Source organism: Egretta garzetta, unplaced genomic scaffold (assembly GCF_000687185.1).
Source record: "Egretta garzetta isolate BGI_Z169 unplaced genomic scaffold, ASM68718v1 scaffold447, whole genome shotgun sequence".
Classification (NCBI taxonomy): Eukaryota; Metazoa; Chordata; class Aves; order Pelecaniformes; family Ardeidae; genus Egretta; species Egretta garzetta.
Genome location: NW_009260397.1, coordinates 455457 through 469072, shown reverse-complemented (window position 1 = coordinate 469072; position 13616 = coordinate 455457). Strand labels below are relative to the sequence as shown.

The following is a 13616-nucleotide window of genomic DNA, read 5'->3' as shown; positions in this document are numbered from 1 at the left end:
CACCTACCCTACAAATCTTCCTTCACCACCAAGATTTCCCATCTAATCCTAACCCTCTCTGCTCCCACACCTTAGAGACTTTTCTATATCCACCAGCATCCTCTGGAGCCTCTTTTCAAAGAATGATCAAAAATTCAGACTACCCCATACAACTCCCAAGTCCATCAATAAGCTTCCTAACACCAGCTGGGATCAGTGGCAAACCCCTTCTGCCTACAGTAACCCCAGCCGTTCCACCATGCCAAGTTGCTTCTCTGGTCAAGAGCTGCAGTTCAAGCTTGAACAGAGCTTTGAAATATTACTGATGCAAAAAAACTCTGCATGACAAAGCTGTAAGCGCATGTATTTGCACACACAAAAAGCAGTGCCCTATTGAAGAGAAGGCCCCAAGAACAACGCTTGATAAAATTACTCCTGGCAACTGATCAGACTTAACTTTCTCTAAAATCCTATAAAGCAAATAAACCCTGGAGCCTAGGAGTCTCCAGGGAATGGTGAAATCCATGGAATGCCCTCATGCCAAATGAGGCACCGCATCTCTATATGGGTCTTGAGCCATTTTTAGTAAGACGTTCCAGTTCAATAAAATTAGTCTCTTCCTACCCCAGCTTTTACTCTCTGGACCCACTGCACCTTGGATTCCCAAGAAGGCCTTCTCCAGCCTCTCCTGATGATCACCTCATTCTTCCCTTTGTCTTGGTACCATCTTTGTTTATCCAGAACAGCTATATTTCAACAGCTAAACTTTCTCCAGCTGGAATGAAAATGGGGATATGAGTGGAGAAGTTAGGAAAAATTTCTTTAACTTTCACTTTTCTAATGATCCCTGCCCTATGCAGTTTGGAAGAGACGTACTTTTCTCAAGAGTGGAGAGTGCTGCCAGGAGAAGGAAAGAACACTTCATTGATGGGACCCTAAAGCTTCTTTTTTTCTTTATTAAAAAAGAAAGCCTTGAAATCATGATCCCCAGGCACCAAGAAATAAAAAGTCCAAAATTCTGTTCAAAAGGCTCATGCTCCCCCCAACAACTGTTTTGGAAACATCTTCTGAAGGTCCATTTCTAGACATATGTTTGCCAGAAGGCACACAGCGTGTGGTGCAATTGCCATCCCTTCCTTCCTGTGACTACAGATTTCCAATTCTATATAAAACACGCTGCCTCGTTATCCCCATTGCACTTCCTCCTGCGTGCATCCCCCAGCCCCTTCACACACCCTCTTCATTTCAAATCTGGATCACTAATATTGAAAGGGACTGGACACATTTGGTAGGGCATCTCAAACAGCAACAGAACAGCTAATTTCAAGACGTCTGGAAACTCAGTAAGCTTGCATGGCAATCTGTTTGGGCAGGAAAGTTTTCCAGAGGGACAATCCCAAGTTTGTCACATCACCATAGATCAACTTGATTCTTGTGGCAACCAAGCAAGAAGCTGCCATAACTGAATCTGAAGAAGCTCAGGGAACAATAGAAAGCAACCAACCCACATCAGCTGTTCAAAGTCTGATGCAATGTGGCATAAAACATCCCTATGCAATGGCAACTAAAGCTCAATAGGAGACACTTCTGCACTCGTGTGTGTTCCAGCACATGAGCAATGCTGGTATTTTCCCACACTTCCTTCCCTGCTCTGCTTCTTTGTGGACCTAATAGCTATTGACATGAATACCGGATGTAATCTTGTGTTATTCTTAGAAACATTTCGGCTCCCAACTGCGGCCTGAAGAGATCAGACCCCCATTTTCCTGACTCAGTTCCTCTGCCACTGTTACAGGAGGTCAGAGAAACCATCTCACAAATAACCTACAGAAATATTCCACTCAGAAAGATCAAGAGTAACAAGATCCCAAGTCACCGTACAGAGGAACTACCTATGACGTCAGTCACAGGGAAATGGCTTAGTGTTTGTTAATGGTGCTGGAGTGATAATCCACTCCTCTGACGCTAGACTATGTGGAAGAGCCATGCCAAGAAAGCAGCAATTCAATTAAACTGTGAAGTCTATTGTTCTGCAAACTTGTCTGTCTTTCTGCTAAGGTGGTGGCAACCACATCTTTTTATCCGTCTCACAGTAAGCTTTGTGCTAGCCTGGAACATTTACATACTCGAACACATTCAGCATTATAAATTACTCCCCACCTTCATGTAGGGAGTCTGTCAAAAAGAAAATTCTCCTCAAATAAAACTGACTTTTCATTTTTAATAGTTCATGACATTTAAAACAAACATAGAATAAGAACACACAAACCCAACCTGCTCTTCCTCAAATATCAAAATCCAGTTCCCCTTTCCAAAAAATGAGATTATTTAGCTTCTGAAATGTTAGTGGACAGACACAAGGAGAAGCCAGGGTTGGGGGATGATTGATACTTCTGATGTTTTCAGCTAGGGAATAAACTTCAGATCCCTGGAATTACCAGACTTTTAGCTTTCCAGTAGGACCATCACTGCCTGTCTCTCCAGAAGGCTGGCAGTATTGGACATGCATTATTTGTTTGGAAAACAAAGACCAGACAATCTTTGGGTAGAATTCAAGCTGATGTGGCATTCGGCTGTCCAGCTACCAGGTTTCATAAGTGATACAGAAAATTATCAAATTGCTGTGAAACACCTCTACAAGAAACCACATCAGTGCATACCCTTGCTGCAATACAGATTTGCCTGTGCACTTATACAAACAGACTACTTGCAGTTTGTAAGCTGATTTCCACTACTACTGACGCCTTTCAGCTCCTCGAAGAAGGAACATCTTCTAACCAGACTGACCCAGTTCTGTGGGCCTCTGCACCGCAGGGACACATCGGGTTTCACAGTAAAGCACATCAGGAAAAAACTGAAATCACTGGCAGAAAAGGTGTTTAAATAAAGCTCACTGCAATTTTAAAAATAAGCGTTAGATAAGCATCCTCCTTACACTGAGAAAACAACAAAAATAGGGAAATCAGTTCCCCTCACACATGTTTAGGCCCATGGAAAGAATTTGCATTCTAGGAGCTCAGAAGGACAAGCACAGAGATAGGGGGAAAAAGCAGGCAGTGCCCACCAGCCTACACAGACAGCTCACAGACCCGACAGCTCCTCACAACACCTCAGGGCACGACTGCCCTGGTGACACAGACCACAGCCTGGCCTGCTTGTCTGCTATCTGCAGCACCAACTCCTGCTAACAGCCCTTTTGCTAAGGGGAATCCATATTACAGTCTCCGTTTTCATTATTAGTTGGACAAAGTGGAGAGCTATGAGGTTATATTTGCCTTGTGCATCTGGAACACTGAGTGCTCAGGGAATAGATATGAGTTCTTGGCCATCTTTTTTATAACTTAATATAAAGTAATCTTATCAAGACACGGAAAAAAAACCCACATTCGAGCAACCTATTGCAGGATAAGCTTTAAAAACATAAACTGAAAGACAAAATGCCATGGTTGAAGGTATCCAGAGTTCCCATCAGGTAAATTCCTTCCCTTTCCTGACCAATAGATGTTGCTATCCCTCTTCCCTGTTGCTCTTTGCAATTCAGTGAATACTTCCAGCCATGCTTTTATTTCTGTTGGTAAAGACAGCAAAACTGACATACAACCACAGATACACAGTACAGCATGATATCATGATATGCCCTGCATCAGCAGTCTCCCAGTGCTGAACTTGGAATGCCATCTTTGACCTTGGCACTGCTCTTGGTGACAGGTCACTGACAGGTAACATGTCCCCCCATCCTCAGTCCGTTTCAGTGGTCTCTTGACTTTTCTCCAGTCTAGTATTTAGGATCTTCCCAACAGTCCTGGGTAGGGACCCCTTTCTCCACAGCAATCTGAATACACGCCTCTCCCCCCGCCCCCCCAACCTCCCTTTCTACCACGGCAGAGGTCACCAATAGAAAAAAAAAATAATTCTACCAGGAAGACTTTGAAAGTCTCATCAGGAAACATCAGCTGCTGCGAAGGCTGCTCTTTCTAGATCAGAGTAAGACACCTGGGCATCAATTAGCTCTTCACTGTGAAGCTCCCTGTTCATGCATGCATCTGAGAGAATCCCATTTTTGCAGGAATTGCGGGAGATGCCCATTTGTCTCCACGTCCAGAGCATTTCCATTCTGGTGCCATTCCAAGCCGGCTTTGCATTTGTTTAAGTCCTGCTTTTCAGGATCCCTGTGGATCTCTCCATTGGTGTATACCTCTAATGCATACTCACTGATTCGTATGCTGGCGTTCTCTGTGTCCCCACCATGATTGGAAGTCCTAGAGCTGGCTGTTCCTGCCTTGAACGGCTCCTTCCGGCCCAGGATATGCTGGCTGATGATTTTACGGAAGGTGTGTCGAAACTCCCTGATTCGGTAGGCATAAATTAGAGGATTTACAACCGAGTTGGCATGAGACAGGATAATAGCCAGATACATCAGCCAGAGGGGAGCATGGTCACAATTTGGGCAAAAAAGGGTAAAGCAGTTAATAATATGTAGTGGAAGCCAGCAGACTGCAAACAACCCAACAATGATGGCTAAAGACTTAGCTGCATGGACTTCCTTCTGCAAAGTAAAGCGAGAACGTTCCCCATGTACCATCTTGTTCTCCATCTGTTTGAGCTGTCGCCGGGCTGCCATGAAGATCTTCAAGTAGATACCAAACATGAGGAGGAGAGGCAAGAGCACACAGGCAAAGAAGTTGTAGTAGACCATGTACTCCATGGTGACCACAGCCTCAAAGAGACATGCCACCATACTGTTGCTGCAGTTGATGGGAGAGGACTTATTGGAACCCAGCTCTTCGATCTGGGAGCGTTTGTGCCACCCTAGCATTGGTGTCAAGCCGATGATGAAAGATAATACCCAGCAGATGGCAATGATACCTTTAGCTCGAGAGCCAGTCACCAAGCCATTGTACCTATAAAGCAGAGGAAATGGGAATTACATCAGTATCATTCAACAAGCCCCTGACACCCAAGCAACTTCCCAGTGTCCCAGAAGACAGCATGAAAGGCACCGGCTTCTTAGGATGGGTCTTTGAACTGCTGTGCAGAACCCGCACAGCACAGCAAGGACTCCATAGTGACATTGTATGCCACCTATTTCCCTCCCCTTTCCTTTAGGCAGTAAATAGGTGACAGAAAAGCAGGGAAATTAATACAGTTTTCATCTGTGTTCCTTCACTCCACCAGCCCACTTGGTCATGCACATAGACCTTGCAGCCTGGATAACCAGCAGCATTGCTCTGACCCTTGGGGATGAAGACCACTGTAGCTCTCTTGCCGAAGGCTGAGGCAGTTCCTCCCTTCTGGCAAAGGAGCAGCCTCATAGCATGGAATTGCTAGGTCTGTCTTGCAGTAGCTCTGTAAGCCAAATAGCACAAAGGAACTCGCAGGCACAGTGCCATCGGCCCCGTGTCCATGTTCAGGTGTGCTCCAGAGAAAGTCTGCTGACTGAGTTGCAGAAGCCGGGCTGGCATTCCCTTGCACAGCACCTCACTGCTCCACAACAGCACTTTCAAGAAGGCCAGCACCACCAACCTGGTAAATAGCTGAGATAAGTCAGCAGTTTTCCTCACCAGCCTGGCTAAGCTGACCCCATGTCTTTCTCAGAAAGGAGGAATTAAGCTGAGGACAGTGCTGACTACAGGTGTGCTGTGGGCTGCACTGCACACACCAGGCGGGACTTCAGTAGTGGAGGCACTGATATGCCTGGCTGAAGCCAGTGTTCTTAGCAGTAAATTCTCCAAGATCTGTTGAAAGAGACAATAAGCAACACGGCAAGAACCTGACAGTGTAGCCAGGGACCTTTGTTTGAAATATCGGCCCGTTCCCAAGGCCTCACAGGTTACTGCGAGTCCTGAGCTGACTCCACCAGTTCTTCTCTCTGAAAATGTAAATCAGGGCAACAGTTTAACATTTCAATGCAATTTCCTTCCCTTGGTAATGCTTAGCATGGAAAGTAGATGGCCAGATTCCCACATTGTCCAGCATGAGTCCCACACTGTACTTGACCCCATGTGTCTGTGATCGGACAACGGTAGCGCTGGGCTCCCAGTGTTTACTCAGTGCTGCTTCTCCCTCTGTCCCCAGAATTCTCTCAGCAAACAAACATTTGAAAAAAAAAAAAAAATCCAACAAGCCATAGAAATCTTTCCATCTCTCAATGAAATAGGCAATCCCACAGGTTCATGCTCCTATCCCAATGCAAGTTCAAGACAGGAGGAGAGGTTGCTTTTGCCGGGCACAGTACAGAATGGAGACCTTGCACATGCTTTAAATCCCTGCTAATGGGCCTTGAAAAAAACCCACGTGGCTCCACACAAGACTTGGCTGGCTTGAGTCTCCCTTTCTCAGTTGCACTTCAAAATCAGAAAAGAGGGAGTGGGTGATGGAGCTAACCACACAATTCCCAGTACCCAAAATATACAGAAATCCTCCTTCCAGAAATAAGGGAGGGATTCAGTTGATTCTGAGAGAGAAAGAGGTTTCTCCAGCAAGTAGTGGATCCTGCTCAACGCTTAGGGGATGCTAAGGGCACAGCATGGATGGTAGCAGGGAACTGCCCACATTCAGACCTCATCAACACAGCAAAACAGCATCTGTGCTTTGAAAAGTACACTCAGGGAGCAAGAGATTGGCTGAAGGCACTTCAAGCTTGGAAAAACAAAAACCAGAACAAACCCCTAAAAACCCTACAGCCCTGGAATTAGCGACATCTTGTCAGAGGAATTTTGAAATTGTGCAGCTGTTATCCCACGACTAGAGATGTCCCTTCCCGTCCACTAAAAATATATTCATTACTGCTCTAGGCAAACACCCTCCCCCCAGCTTCTCCCTCCCTCTCACCCTCTGGGGATTCCCATGCAACAAACTTTACAAGGCTTAGGAACAGCACTTAACCCAAGCAGCCTCCTGCTTTCCAGCTGCAGTGTATTGTGCAGGCAGCGCCTATTACCAACCTATCAGCGAGGGCATTTCCGTAACACCCTGCTCACTGTTTCCAAGGGTCAAGAGGGAAAGCTCACATCACCACCTCATCACACAGTGTGTGGCACTACGTTGGCCAGGTACTCAATGAAGTGTCCATTCACTTGGGAGAGCTTGGTTTCTAGGACCCACATGAGACACTGCAGGCTGATTTGGCTGAGGCAGGGTTATTGTCCAGATGGACTTTCCTGGACTCATTCCTTTTTTCCACTTAGAGATGTCACCAGGCTGGCGCTGAAGGGTTTGCGCACCTGTCTAGGCATCTTTCTAGGCTCACAGCAGCCAGGCCAAAGCTACTCTCTGTATCTCCCGTGCTGTACAGCTCTACGTACCATGTTCATACCAACTTCAGGGCTTCTAGGAAGTGTCACATAGACTGTCAGTTGCTGGCACCTATGCAGGAGACACAGCCTGCTGAAAGGAGCTGGTCACACCTAAGCCCATGTTCTGCATACTCGACGGGTGACTTTGTAGCATGTCTGGTGTGTCCAGACAGCACTGGATTGTCTTTGCACAAGCAGTTCTCGGGCTTCCTGGAAATACTGGACTCACTACACAAATGACGACTTCTACTTGTGAAATTCCAGACACAAAGAACATTAGTGCAGAGCACAGGGACGTTCACAGTGGAGCTGGATGTGGGGATAGGGCACCAGACTCTTCCAGAAAACAAACCCCACTTTTACAAACACAGGAAATTGTGGATGTTTTCCCCAAAATAATTTCACCTGCCCTGCTGCTTTCCCAACCATCAGGCTGGCAAACTGACGCCAAAGCATCTGCCCTTGGTGAACGCACAGCTCATCTGTGCTGCCTAAAGTAGCTTGGCTGAGGATATGAAGCTTCTGAGTCCTTGGCCTCAGCTCTGTGTCATCAAGACAATAATTCCTGAAGAAAGTGTAATACCTCACCAGTCTGATTCGTAAACTATGAAGCTGGGTGGAAGACAGAGCTGGTATAAAAACCACAGAGTCCTCAGGTAGAAGTTAAAATCTTTTCATATGTTGCATGGTATGTTGCTGGCCTAACTCATCGTCACAGCATCCCACCAGCCTGCTGCTTGTCTTCCAAACCCACCTCTGATTGACAGCACCGCACATCTTGGCATGGCTCTGCCATGCGTGGAGCACGCTTCAGCCACCTTTACTGCATCACACCAGAAAGCCTGTGCTCAGCGTTGAGGGCACTGGGCTTTGATCTGAATTCCAGCTGTGCTCAATGTTTTTTAACAGATCACTACAAAATGCTTTTTACTGAACACATCCCTCAACAGCCCACACCTCAGGCAGCTGCAGTCACAGGCAGCAAGACAAAAGGAGGATGCCCTATCCCTATTACATGTATCTGGAAATGCAAGACACTGGCAATCCCAGATCATCCAGGAAATCTTGTGGGCAGAGCAAGAAAACAAACCCAGACCTTCTCATGTACCACCGACATTCAGGAAACTGTCTCCCCTATTACTAGGTGCTAACTGGTGCTAGTGCTTGGCTATGCAATGGAGACTGGGTAGGGGGGCATCCCACAGGTGGGCACAGGGCTCTGAAGAGCAGAAGCAATAATGGTGGCCAGACACCATTCTTTTGCTCATGGCACAATCAGCTTCCAGGCTAAAACCTTGGTAACAGCAAGTTCCACTGCCCATGAAGCCATAGACAGCTGGCACTGCTTCCAAAGCCATGCCCATGGTTGTTCAAAGGAGGAAGTACATTATTCTTTCGTATTAGGTTGAATCTGCCCGTGATCTATTTGACACAAACATGAGCACATGTAGGAAACGCTTGTCATAAAGTCAAAAGGTTTGTGGTGAGCAGGGAAAGAAATAAGTCCGGATATGGCTCAAAGTGATGATAAAACATTAAATCCCTGATTCACCGATTCAGATGCTCATATATGAGCATTTGAGAAGGCAACCCTAGAGAATCAAAGCAACTGCTGAAACAGACTGTTCTCAGCACAAAGCTCCCTTCCATGTCCTGTACTTTATTCAGGGTTTGTGTTCACGTCCCCTGTTCTTCCTACCCCAGGCTTTGAGAAGCCAGTTCTTCATGTCCAGCTCTCCTAACCTCTGGCATCCCTGTGCCACCTCAGAGCTGCAGTTTCAACCACCGCTACATGGGATAAATCTGTCCCAGTGTTCCAAGCAATAGGGAGCTGCACCTTAGCAATGCTTTCCCAGAGAAGCATCCCAGTAGCTTGGGCAGTCAATCACCTCCAAAGCAACTTTCATCAGGGGAAAAGGCCTGCAACTTCAGCAAGTTGCTGTAGCTGGCAGTGTATGACCTGCATAAGTATTTATGCCACAGGTGAATCGCTGAATCCAGCACACACAGCAAGCAGTAACCTGAGAAAACTTTTCTGTTTGGCTGCAGGAAGAAAAATTTCTCCTCTCTTTTCAGTGCATCGGAGCTACCTGTCCTTCACCATGGGAGTACCTTTACCACAAATGCCTGCACAAGAACACGTGGCTGGGCACTGTGCCCGCGGAGCATTTGCTGGCACCAAAGAGCCTGGAAAGCGGCAATTGTTCTCGGCCCATGACTTCATCCTGGAGCTCAGACTCACAGCCACTTTTGTTTAGAACAACCAGGGGTTTTATATGGGCAAGCGCAGGTTGTCAGGTACCTGCCACGTCAGAGACAGAGTTTGGATTTTATCCTAGACTGAACAATGGCTCAGACTCACTTCCTTGGGAGCGCTTTATTGCCACCTGCAGAGTGCTATGTTTGTATAAAACCTAGCAGAAGTAAGCAAAGTGTTTGAGAACTTTTGGAAAGTTTATCAAATTCTACACAACGTTTTAATCATTTGAAAGGTAGAACCCATAAGACGTTACACTTTTTTTTTTTTTTTTATTTTTCAATTTTACCTATAGATGTCTTTCCTCACTGCAAATTTTTGGGAGAGGGTCTTTTATCCCCAGAAAAATAATTCCAAAAGCAACTCTAATTATGTACTGAAGTGTCCAAACCCAAGCAGTATCAGAAACCCCACTCTTCTGCCTCCTTAATGCCGACAGTTTATTTGTATGGGAATACACATGCCCATATGTATCCACTGAGACATGTGGTTACCTTCCTTAGGACAAATCAGACAAGAAGCAGTTAAAAAGAAAAAGAAGAAGAAAAAATAGGTTTAGCTCTTTTCAATTTTGCTAGAGTGAAGTAAGTCTGATTTATTATTTTTTTAAGCGCACTCATCTAATGAATATTAGGAATGCCTGGTCTTACCCTTCTTGTCCTCTGAGGAGGAGAGAAGAGGCTTTCCCAGGCATTAAAGAATGGTGGAAAATGTGGCATCTTTAGTGGCAGAACTTTCTTTCCAATGGTTTGACACATTTTTGAGACAGCCAGATATTAGAAAAAGAAAAAAATGAGGATGTGAGCAGTCTGAATCAAATCACATTTCCCTCTTCAGCTAATCAGCTTTCACTTTCTCAACATGTCTGAGGCTTCAAATCTAATGCTTATTCATCCATAAATTCTTACAGGGAAAGACAATTGACAAGTTCTTTGCTCCTACTGTAAAAGGACAAACCAGTAGAGGGCAAGGAGGGGGATGAACCCATGAATCTATCTGCAGGTTTCTGCATCCAATCACCTCCACTGGTTTTGGGGCAGAAGAGGCTGTGCTCTGCTTTTTCAAAAATGAAATGGTGAAACCCGTACAGTGCCCAGCACTGATGAAGTCTGATTTTTCTAAAAGACTCTTTACTTTGGCTATTCCAGGAAATTAAATTTTCAAGACAATATAGTTATAATGATACCCCCCAAAATGGGCAGAAATCCAGATTTTTAAAATCCTTTTCCTGGCAAGTCATCCTCTAGCAATAAGAGCGCTTAAACTGTCAGCAAAAATCTTCAGAGTTAGCTCATGAGAGACAAATTAAAGACATTAGCCCTTCTCAAAATCATTTCAGAGGCAAGCTCAGGAGCTACTCCACATGTATTTCTTTGTACCATTTGTCATTATTTTGGTTTATAAACTGAAACCATCTATATGTAGAGCTGTGGAAAAGTGAGGACAGTCCAATTTATAGGTAACTAATATCCATAGAGTTTTCTCCCCAATGGAATGGAATAGTTATTGCTTACAGCTACATCAAAAGTAGAGGTATGACTATAGGCTTGGAAACCAACAATTAACGGTAATGTTAAAGCAGCACAAGCTTGCTGAGGCAAGGCTTCAGGAAAGATTATGCTGCGCTGGTCCACATGGAAAGGTAATCTCCGCAGCTCTAGGGAAAAGAATGCTTTCTATTTTTGAATGGGAGGTTTGTGGTAATCGACATAAGTGCTGGATGACCAAAGTATTCACAAGAGACAAAACTGAATTGCACAGGTCAACACAAGTGATTTAAACTCAACAGGAGTGAGGATGTCCAAAAACTCAAACTTGAGAGCACAGCATTTTTTTAACAAATCTTTCCATTCCTGAGAGCATGCTGCATCCTCCTAAAGACAAGACGGGAAGGAAGGAGACTCCTACACTCTGCCTGCGCTGGCCTCTCCTGGGGCTTCCTCTACATCTTTCAAGCTTACCGAATGGCTCGGAAGCATTGTCACAAAGCATTCAAACCCAGCCCACAAAACACAATGCTGCTCTGCGCCCACAGTCAGATATATCCCGTCACAACAATGTGCTTCTGGAAGACTGAAGTGAGTAGCAGCCCCTGTGCATGTGGCAAAACTTCCCCTTGTCCCACATCAGCCTCCCTGGCCGCACACAAAGTAGCAGCTAGTCATATTCGGCTTTCAAGCTCTAATATTTAAATGTCCTTTTCTTCCTTTAACCTCCAGAATAGAGACCACGGGATAACCACCTCCAGGTCTGGGTTGGGACAAACCTCTGCCTTGATCCAATACATGCTTTGCTTCCAGAGGCAGTGCCTAAGCTTGTCCAAATCTTCCTAAGGCCCATTTCTTCATAGCCTGCTGCATCTTCCCCATTCACATTTAATGAGAAAATCCCCATCTACACTTTTCACAACGCTGCTGCCACAGCTGCAGGCGGAGTCCCCCATTCTCCCCCTGGGGAAGGAGACAAGTTGACCTCGCCCCCTTTCTGCCCTCCACCATGTGTTGCTTTAGCTCCACTTCCCCACAGTGACTGAGGTTTCCGCACGATCCTGTCTAAATATGGAACGGCAGCTCCTAGGCAGCGCTGTTGTGATGCCATGGGTGCACACCATACGAGGACAGAGAAGAACTGGAAGAAGAAGCGACCAGAAAATCCAGCAGCCAAGGCAGCCTTCAAGACCTAGAAAAGCTTTTTTCAAATTGCAAGGGAAAAAGTGCTGCTCCTCATTTAACTTTCCCTTCCTCAATTCATCACCAGATCTGTTGTTTGCACTGATGTACATCCCTCACCACCCGAGTCCCCTTCCGTCCCCCCAGGCCAACCCGTGCTTACCTGAGGGGTATGCGGATTGCAATGATTCTGTCAATGGCAATAGCAAGGAGGCTGAAGATCGAACTCTGAGTCAAGACCAGGACGAAGCAGGCAATGAAAAGGCAGCCATAGAAGAAGGCACAGAAGCCAGTGCTGATGGTGATGGCAAAGGGGATTGCCAACACGCCCACAGCAATGTCAGCAGCAGCCAGGGACACCACAAAATAGTTGGTGACGTTCTGCAAGTTGCTATTCAGATAGACTGCCCAGCAGACCAGGATGTTCCCCAGGATGGCCAGCACCGCGATGACCAGTTCCAGGATGATGTAAGCTACATCTGAAAGGAAGTCTTCTTTCCCATGTACTAGCATGGTGAGAGCGACCAGGCCAACGTGAGAACGTGCCAGAAAAGCTCAGCGTTCATATCTGCAGAGCACTGAACAGCCAAGTCACCTCGAAGCTGCCTGGGGTCTGAAGAGCACTCAGCTGCCAGTCGGTGAAAGTTGCTCACTGCACCCTTTTCTCCCCATAGCTGTTGAAGATCTTTACAGTAGCAGGTGTCAAGTAAAGAACAGGGCTTGCCAACTCCAGCAAAGTGGATTAGCCAGATGCAGAATAATTCAAGCTCCAGCAGATGAATGGACAGGTGAATATCTCATGTAGACGTACTCTGCTCACTAGGCCACAAAGTCCACCAGGCAACACAACACAGAAAGTGTACTGTATGGCAGCATCACATCGGCCGTAACTTTCAGTTTCCTGTTGACAATCACACTGCTAGTCGTGGCTTCCTGTCATGTACATACCTACTATCAACATCCTCTGGTCCTCTTTTTCACCTTTTCCCCCTAGGACTTGGGAAATATTCTCTTCAACTGAAGCAAGCGTTCAACTTCTTCACTTGTAGCTTCCTTTAAAAAAATCAAAACAAAAACAAACACTAACCACATATGCTAAGTAATCAGCTCTATGGAGGAGATGGAAAAAGGAAAAATCTCATTAAAGTGGCACATTAAATTGATAACGGCTATTAGACAGACCTAGAAGAATACAACATTGGCAAAAATCTCACATTTTGTCTATCCTGAAAGCTGCAGGACCAAACCCAAGGTTCAAGAAGGCAGTATTTCACAGTGGCAATGAGAAACAAGGGATGTTTTGTTGTTGAGGCTACCAACTGAGCTGGCACTTCAGCAGCTGCTCGATAGTCTGCCCTGAAACATGAGAGCCCCACTAATTACGCCTTGGCAAGTGCTGTGGCTGCACAGAGGAAA

General features: G+C 45.8%; 1 protein-coding gene across 1 annotated transcript; it reads right to left on the bottom strand.

Moving 5' to 3' along the window:
- Positions 1 to 6: 6 nt before the first annotated feature.
- Positions 7 to 13253, bottom strand: ADORA2A (adenosine A2a receptor). The gene is given in 3 exon segments (XM_009643142.2): positions 7 to 4050; positions 4052 to 4880; positions 12364 to 13253. Coding segments are annotated over 3 exon segments (1311 nt in total). The 5' UTR covers positions 12714 to 13253; the 3' UTR covers positions 7 to 3918.
- Between the last annotated feature and the right edge of the window lie 363 nt (positions 13254 to 13616).